Source organism: Lolium perenne, chromosome 1 (assembly GCF_019359855.2).
Source record: "Lolium perenne isolate Kyuss_39 chromosome 1, Kyuss_2.0, whole genome shotgun sequence".
NCBI classification, from domain to species: domain Eukaryota; kingdom Viridiplantae; phylum Streptophyta; class Magnoliopsida; order Poales; family Poaceae; genus Lolium; species Lolium perenne.
This window is the reverse complement of record NC_067244.2, coordinates 4675663-4684987: the sequence shown is the minus strand read 5'-3', so window position 1 is coordinate 4684987 and position 9325 is coordinate 4675663. Positions and strand designations below refer to the sequence as shown.

The 9325-nt window shown below is 44.8% G+C and overlaps 1 protein-coding gene across 1 annotated transcript; it reads left to right on the top strand.

Moving 5' to 3' along the window:
• Window positions 1–6669: 6669 nt before the first annotated feature.
• On the top strand, window positions 6670–7293 carry LOC127347540 (uncharacterized). The gene has a single exon (XM_051373970.1). The coding sequence runs from the start codon at window positions 6670–6672 to the stop codon at window positions 7291–7293; it is 624 nt and encodes a 207-aa protein (XP_051229930.1).
• The last annotated feature ends 2032 nt before the right edge of the window (window positions 7294–9325 follow it).

The window sequence follows — 9325 nt, the reverse complement described above, 5'->3', positions numbered from 1 at the left end:
AGCAAACAAGATAGCAAATAAAGTAAAACTAGCAACTAATTTTTTTGTATTTTGATATAGTGCAGCAAACAAAGTAGTAAATAAAACTAAGCAAGACAAAAACAAAGTAAAGAGATTGAGAAGTGGAGACTCCCCTTGCAGCGTGTCTTGATCTCCCCGGCAACGGCGCCAGAAATTTGCTTGATGCGTGTGGTTGACACGTCCGTTGGGAACCCCAAGAGGAAGGTGTGATGCGCACAGCAGCAAGTTTCCCTCAGTAAGAAACCAAGGTTTAATCGAACCAGTAGGAGTCAAGAAGCACGTTGAAGGTTGATGGCGGCGGGATGTAGTGCGGCGCAACACCGCAGATTCCGGCGCCAACGTGGAACCCTGCACAACACAACCAAAGTACTTTGCCCCAACGAAACAGTGAGGTTGTCAATCTCACCGGCTTGCTGTAACAAAGGATTAACCGTATTGTGTGGAAGATGATTGTTTGCAGAAAACAGTAGAACAAGTATTGCAGTAGATTGTATTTCAGTATAGAGAATTGGACCGGGGTCCACAGTTCACTAGAGGTGCCTCTCCCATAAGATAAACAGCATGTTGGGTGAACAAATTACAGTTGGGCAATTGACAAATAAAGAGGGCATGACCATGCACATACATATCATGATGAGTATAGTGAGATTTAATTGGGCATTACGACAAAGTACATAGACCGCCATCCAGCATGCATCTATGCCTAAAAAGTCCACCTTCAGGTTATCATCCGAACCCCCTCCAGTATTAAGTTGCTAACAACAGACAATTGCATTAAGTATTGCGCATAATGTAACTAGTAACTACATCCTTGAACATAGCACTAATGTTTTATCCCTAGTGGCAACAGCACATCCACAACCTTAGAACTTTCATCCTTGTCCCAGATATCAATGGAGGCATGAACCCACTATCGAGCATAAATACTCCCTCTTGGAGTTACAAGCATCTACTTGGCCAGAGCATCTACTAGTAACGGAGAGCATGCAAGATCATAAACAACACATAGACATAACTTTGATAATCAACATAACAAGTATTCTCTATTCATCGGATCCCAACAAACGCAACATATAGAATTACAGATAGATGATCTTGATCATGTTAGGCAGCTCACAAGATCCGACAATGAAGCACAATGGGGAGAAGACAACCATCTAGCTACTGCTATGGACCCATAGTCCAGGGGTAGACTACTCACACATCACTCCGGAGGCGACCATGGCGGCGTAGAGTCCTCCGGGAGATGATTCCCCTCTCCGGCAGGGTGCCGGAGGCGATCTCCTGGATCCCCCGAGATGGGATCGGCGGCGGCGGCGTCTCTGGAAGGTTTTCCGTATCGTGGCTCTCGGTACTGGGGGTTTCGCAACGGAGGCTTTAAGCAGGCGGAAGGGCAGGTCAGGAGGCGGCACGAGGGCCCCACACCATAGGGCCGCGCGGCCAAGGGGGGGGGGGGCCGCGCCGCCCTAGGGTGTGGCCACCTCGTGGCCCCACTTCGTCTCCTCTTCGGACTTCTGGAAGCTTCGTGGCAAAATAGGACCCTGGGCGTTGATTTCGTCCAATTCCGAGAATATTTCGTTACTAGGATTTCTGAAACCAAAAACAATGAAACAAGAATCGGCACTTCGGCATCTTGTTAATAGGTTAGTTCCAGAAAATGCACGAATATGACATAAAGTGTGCATAAAACATGTAGATAACATCAATAATGTGGCATGGAACATAAGAAATTATCGATACGTCGGAGACGTATCACCTATCTTTTTCATGTTTTTTGCCCTTTTTCATGGGCTACAGCGTGCAACTTTTGGTTTCGGGACAATTTCCAGTGATCGTGAGTACCGATACATGGTTTGAGTGGCATCGCCAAAACTCCGTTTCTCATGTTTTCTGCCCATTTCCGTGGGCTAGCGCATAGTTTTTGTTTCCCGGGACAATTTCTAGCGATATTGAACACCGACACATGGTTTCACTTCCTTCGCCAAAACTCGTCTTTTTCATGTTTTCTGTCCATTTTCGTGGGCCATAGCGCACAATTTTTTGTTCACGGGACAATTTCCAGCGAGTGTGACCACACATACATGGTTTGAGGGGCATCGCCAAAACTTGCCTTTTTCATGTTTTCCGCCCTTTTTTGTGGGCTATAGCGCACATTTTTCGGTTCCTAAGACAATTTCTAGCGATCGTGGCCACCGATACATAGTTTGAGTGGCGTCGCCAAAACTCATATTTTTATGTTTTCTGCCTATTTTCATGGGCTATAGCGCACATTTTTCGGTTCCCGAGGATGATTTCGAGTCACCGTGACCACCAATACATGGTTTGAGAGGCTTCACGAAAACTCGTGTTTTTCATGTTTTCTGCCTCCATTTTCGTGGGCTATAGCTCACGGTTTTAAGTTCCCGAGATGATTTCCAACGACGGTGACCACCGATACATGGTTAGACTGGTCTCACCAAAACTCACCCTTTTCATGTTTTCTACCCATTTTCGTCGGCTATAGCGCACAATTTTTTTTGTTCCCGGGACAATTTCCAGCGCCCGTGACCACCGATACATGGTTTGAGGGGTGTAGGCAAGACTCGCCTTTTTCATGTTTTCCGTCCATTTTCGTGGGCTATAACGCACAATTTTTGGTTCTCTGGACAATTTCTGGTGATTGTGACCACCGATACATGGTTTGAGTGGCATCCCCAAAACTCGTATTTTCATGTTTTCTGACCATCTTGATGGGCTATAGCGCACATTTTTCGGTTCCCCGGGCGATTTCCATAAACCGTGACCACCGATACATGGTTTAGTGGCACCGCTAAATTTCGTATTTTTCATGTTTCTGCCCATTTTCATGAGCTATAACGCATATATTTCGATTCCCGGGACGATTTCCCTCGACCGTGACCACCGATACATGGTTTAAGCGGCTTCACGAAAACTCGTGTTTTTCATGTGCTCTGCCTCCATTTTCGTGGGCTATAGCTCACAGTTTTAAGTTCCCGGGACGATTTCCAGCGATGGTGACCACCGATACATGGTTAGACTGGTGTCGCCAAAACTCGCCTTTTTCATGTTTTCTGCCCATTTTCGTGGGCTATAACGCACAACTTTTTGTTCCAGGGACAATTTCCAGCGACCGTGACCACCAATACATGGTTTAAGGGGCATCACCAAAACTCACCTTTTTCATGTTTTCCGCCCATTTTCATGGGCTACTCTACGTGCGGCGGAGGACGACGCCGTCGGCGGCCTACTCGGAGTCGAGGTCGATGACCTCCTGCTTCACGCGGCGGACAACAGCCTCCTTCTGCGCCACCTCGTACGCGCGCACGGCTCGGACGGCTTCTGCCTCCTCACGGCGGAAGCGTGCGCGCGCCTCGGCCTCCGAGATTACGGCGACTTGTTGGATCGTCGTCGCCTCCTCCTCGCCGTTGAGGACATAGTCCGCCGAGTTGAGGACGGTGCGCGCCGGCGCCGCATCCTCCTCCTCCTCCTCCTCCTCCTCCTCGTCGCTGCTGTTGGTGACGGGTGGCGCAAGGGCACGTCCTGACGCACCTGAGGAATACCCCTCGCCGCTATTGGCGTAGCGGGCGAGTTTCCCAGGCGGCGTTAGGCCCCAATTTGTCCACCGGCGCGCGCTCCCCTTCTACGCGCCCTCCGACCGGTTCCATTTTCGCCGCTCGGCCTCGAAGTGGAAGACGGGGGAAGGGGGGCGGGGCGGCGGCGGGTTGCTGCCGCCAATCCGTCCGCCACCCCTCCCGCCGCTGCCGGCGCTAGCCATGTGATCGCGGTGGAGGCGCGGAAGCGGAGATGCGGCAGCGGCAAGGATGCGATTTCTCGCCGGAAGTGGAAGCAGTGCGCGCGGTGGAGGAAGCGGACGCGGCAGCGGGGAGTTGGATTTTGGAACCCTACTCCACTCCACGGCCTGTAAAAATAGGGGCCGCGCGCAAACTTTCTCGGGCCCCCAAGAAAATTTTACGGGCCGGGCTCCGATTCAGTCGCTGATCTGCGCTTTCGGCACGAACCTGTAAATCCGCCGGAAAAATTCAGTTCCGGCAATATTTACGGGTTCTGTTAGAGATTCTCTTAGCATGCTATTTTTTCCAGCCTCGTATTGGTCCTTAAGTTTTGATGTTTCTTGTTTCCTGTTTGTGGTGGTGGTGGTCCCCATGTTTTGATGTTCCTCTTCTGAATCGAAAGATTATATCGCTAGTGCTAGTGATTCTTAAGAAATAATTTATACTATGATGTTTTCTCGTGAAATGTTGATGATAGGCTTCTAAAAAAAATTGGAATACTACTTTTGTATGTGGTGACCTATATATGCACTAGTAGAACCAAAGGCTTTTGCACCGGTTCGAAAAGGCCATATGCACCGGATGGCGAACCGGTGCAAACGATCCGGTGCAAAAGCCCCCCCCCCCCTCCCCCCCCCCTTTTACACCGGTTCAGTTACGAACCGGTGCTAAAGGGGGCACCACGTGGCCCGCTGTGGAGCGTCCGGTGGAGGACCTTTAGCACCGGTTCGTAAAGGGTCTGCCGCGGCAGAAAAATGCCCCAAAACGCTGCCGCGGTAGAACCCCGCTACCGTAAAAAAAATTCGAATTATTTTCCACTCCCTCTATTTTTTTCTTTTTTTCAGAATTTCTAATATTTTAGTTATTTCACAAGTTTAGTCTCTAACTACACTTATCTCTAGTCAAATTACTTACTCGTGCTCAAACTTCCCGCTCGGTCACCCATCCTCCCACTATTCTAGCACTAGCAAGCTTAACTTCCAAGTTCCTTTCCGTCCCACATCCAAATGCTTCACGCGCATGTATGTGATACTAGTATCATATCAATCCTATTAACATGTTGGTCGATGTCATATTTCTTTATTGTTTAATAATTCTTTTAATAAACAAAAGTAATGATGTAATAATAATCTTGAATAAATAAATAAACATTAACTTTATAATTTATATTATTTTTGATTATTTTCAATTTTTTAATTTTTTAATTTTTTTTTTTGCCAAACCTAAAACCTGAAAATTTGAAAATTTTATAATTTGCTAAACCTGAAAAGTAATGGTAATCTTTATGCAGGATAAAATTATTAATTTTAATTTAAAATAAATAAAAAATATATAAAATTCTAAATTTTTAGCAAAAAACTAAAATCTTTCTGCTTTCATATTTTAATTTGGAATTTTGAGAATCTAAAAATTGGCTAACCGGGTAAATCCGGGTGAATTCGGATGTAACTTTTTCTCACGATGATTTTGATATATTATACGTTTTTTTCCGACGTCGTATGCAAAAGTTAATGCGGTTTTACCATTTTTCAATCTTTTTTTGCAAAAAAAGTGAAAATTCGAATTTGTTAATTTTCCCTAATAGTAGGTTGTGTAACATACAGGAATCTCAAAAGATTTTATTTTTTGAATTTTCTATCATTTTCTTTTCTATTTTACAGAGTTAAACGAACCGGTGCTAAAGGGTAGACAACACGAACCGGTGCTAAAGGTTTCGCGGCTAACGCCAACCCTTTAGCACCGGTTCCCGCACGAACCGGTGGGAACCGGTGCTAATGCCGCGGCTGGTCCCCTGGACGTCCAGACCGCACGAACCGGTGCTAATGACCCCTTTAGCACCGGTTCGTGCCAAATCCGGTGCTAATGCTCTTTGGAGCAAAAAACCAAAGCCCTCTTTTCTACTAGTTATGGTTCTGTCACTTTCAAAGTATATCCTTTATTTCTTGCTAAATCTTTTTTAGACGATATGTGGTATTTAAAAAAATGCTATTTAAAAAATAGCACCCTATTAGCACAATATACCGTGCATAGCGTTACACAGGACTGCCGCTATTTCATTTAGCATGCTATTTTAAACCTTGGTTAAGGCATAACGTAGTTAGAGGCGTCATGCAGGCCTGTGCTGCTCGTCCAGACATGGTCTGCATGGTCGCCGGTTGGTGCCGCAGAAACACATAGCAAGTGCTGGACAAAATGTATAAGCAAATATAAGTTTTAAGGTGTTAAATTTAGAAGCCACGCTTTTTTAGAGGAGCAAATATACTCCTTTGAAGGGTACTCGGCGGTTTACTCCTGGAAATTATAAGAGATCGGGTAGAGATGATCTAAGACTCAAGAAAATAGAGATTACATGACTAGTCAGCCTATACCACTAGTAGAAAACAGGCCTTTCGTCAGGACCCTTTAGTCCCAGCCGTGTCCTGGACCGGGACTAAAGGCCTGGCCACGTCGTCCCGAATCCGCCCAAGCGTACGGCACCCATTGGTCCCGGTTCGTTAGGAACCATTTGTCCCGGTTTGCATTTCAAACCGGGACGCCGGGACAAATAAAATCAAACGGTTCGTTCCCGCGGAAGCCGCGCTATTACTGGCGCGGAAATCGATCATCACGCGCCGCGCGGCCACGGGAATTTGGGTCGCCGGTGCCGGCGGCCAGCCACGGGAATTGATCACCCGGTGGCTGGCATGTTCATGTTCATCTTCCTCACATTTATATGCTTCACATCTCCTTCACCATTGCCACACATCTCTTCACATCTTCATCATCCTCTCCCAAAAATCTCTCTCCCCGTCGACGTTCCGGCCCCAATGGTGCACCTCGCGTGCGTCCCGGCTCCGTGCATCTCATGGCCGAAGGGATGTCTTTCAAGATCACGGTCATTCTCCGTGCATCAAGGGTGGAGAAGTGGATCCGCGCCGTCAAGAGGAACTTTCTCGACGCCGCACCAATCAAGTGCGTCGGCTTGGACTGCGAGTTCACCAACCATCGCGAGGGTAATCAGCGCGCCGCCGTCCTTCAACTCTCGGTGGCGACCGAGAATTTGGTCTTCCAGATTTGTTGGGCGGATGAAGTGCCACAACTGCTGAAGGATTTCTTGCAGGACAATATCATCCAATTCTGCGGCGCGGCTATCGGCAAAGATGTGGAAATGCTGAGTCCCTACGGTATTGATATTTCTTCTGCGTGCGACCTCCAAAAGATACTCCCGAACCCCACCAACAAGCCCATTCCAAGTCTGTATGATCTGGCAAATGCTACTGTTGGCACAAATCTTGAGAAGAAGAAGAGGAAGAGGGACAAGAAGAACACGAAGAAGTACGACGAGAAAGAAGATGAACTTATTTTTGGATGGAGCAATTTTTCATTGAGCTATGAGCAAGTGCACTATGCCGCTCTAGACGCTCGCCTGTGCTTCGAGATGGCTAGGAGTCATTGGAGGCTAGTTGGCTACAATAGCCATGTTGATCGTCTCAATATTTAAAGATGATGAGTAGATGGTGTTGTGGTGTGTGATGTGTGTCTTCTATATTTGTATGAACTATGAATCGTCTAAATATATCGAATCTTTCTATTGTTATTCAAATTTGTCATATTTTTCTAATTGCGGTTTAAAGATTCCTCACATATTAATTATGTCATATCACTGCCGAAGCAGAAGACAATTGACTCCACAAAGTTCACTGCCGCTGATGTAATTGCTCGATAACTTGTATAACCAGTACGCGCGTGAAGCTCCTTTTATATAATTCACCTTTATTTAGCAGATATGCTAAGTATGGCTGCATCCATGTAACTTCCACCATCATGACGTCCTTTGTTACTCCTATCGCGGTTGTATCTATTTCCATATATATCGTCGGGTGCGGACGTAGCCCCCTACTTCGCAGCCATCAAATGATCCGTCGAGATTGCTATACATACCTCGATATGCTATCATATTGTCGCTTATGGAACATATCGCATCTTATTTCCTTGGGGTGATATTAACACCACACCTGCTCATGCGCCCTCCAAACCTTTGGATCCATGAAAATACATTGTCCAAGCACTCGATAAATCTGGTGGTCCTGTTATTTGGAGTTCCATCCATTCTGCCGTGAAGTCCGATAACACATGTGACTTGATGGCCATATTATATAAATAATGCATATATTATTTGATAATAATAATAAAAAATAAATAAAAACAAAATTGTTTCATATTCAAATTCCTCCCATTTTTCTAATAATAATGCATATATTATTTGTCCAATTGCAATTTACAGATTTAAAGATATTATTTATTTGGCTATATTATATAAATAATGCATATATTATTTGATAATAATAAAAAAATGAATAAAAACAAAATTGTTTCATATTCAAATTCCTCACATTTTTCTAATAATAATGCATATATTATTTGTCCAATTGCAGTTTACAGATTTAAAGATATTAATTATTTGGCCATATTATATGAATAATGCATATATTATTTGATAATAATAAAAAAGTAGTTTTATTACTGATTTTATTTTCATTGGAATTCATTATTATTATCTTATTCATTATTATTTACTTACATAATTGTTTTTGGTTTCAAAAAATACAGAAATGTGACACAATGGTATAATAGTTAATAGGATTGTTATGGTAGTATTTACAACAAGGTACAATCACATTCGCGGGAGCACAACAGGAAAGAACCGAGAAGTTAAGCGTGCTGATGGTGGAGTAGTGTGAGGATGGGTGACTGACCGGTAAGTGACCAAGTCTAGAATTTGACTAAAGATTAATTATAATTAGTGTTAAAAATGGTCCAAGTGAGAGAGTAACGAGTCAAACAATTAGAAAAAAGAAAAAAAATTAGAAAAAAGAAATTAGAAAAAATGAAAAACAATTTTGGAAAATAATAATTGGTCCCGGTTTGGCTTACAAGCCGGGACTAAATGTCCTCCAGCCCAAACGCTGTGTCGCAGCCATATGGAGGGCCATTTGTCCCGGCTGGTAACCGGACCGGGACTAAAGGGTTGGCCTTTAGTCCCGTCTGAATAGTCCCGGTTGGCCAACTGGGACTAAAGCCCGTTACGGGTCGGGACTGAAGGGCCTATCTCCACTAGTGTATATTTTTCTAACATTTTTTATGAGTCACCATTGGCATGATCCACATAGAAAGTAAGAGTAAAGCCCTACAATTATAGAAAAGTTAGTTCCTTAATTGCCTCGTCATGAATCATCCAAAACTTTTTTAGAAATCATATATATGTCTTAACTATTAAATTGCGACCCGTGGTTCGTACGCGTAAGTCGCTTCCTCACGTTCCGAATTTCCGATGGTAGCGACGCGAGGGCTTTGTTCCAATTGGGTTCGGCTGCTTGGCAGTGGGCTTCGCCCATGGGCTGTCCATGATATGGGCCTATCTAATAGTGTGCAGCTTAGCTGGATGATTGTCCGCTCAGCCAAAACGTTTTGCTGTACGTGAACGTTTTGCTCTCCGTGAACGTTTTGCTCTACGTGGAGTTGCTTGGCTGCCT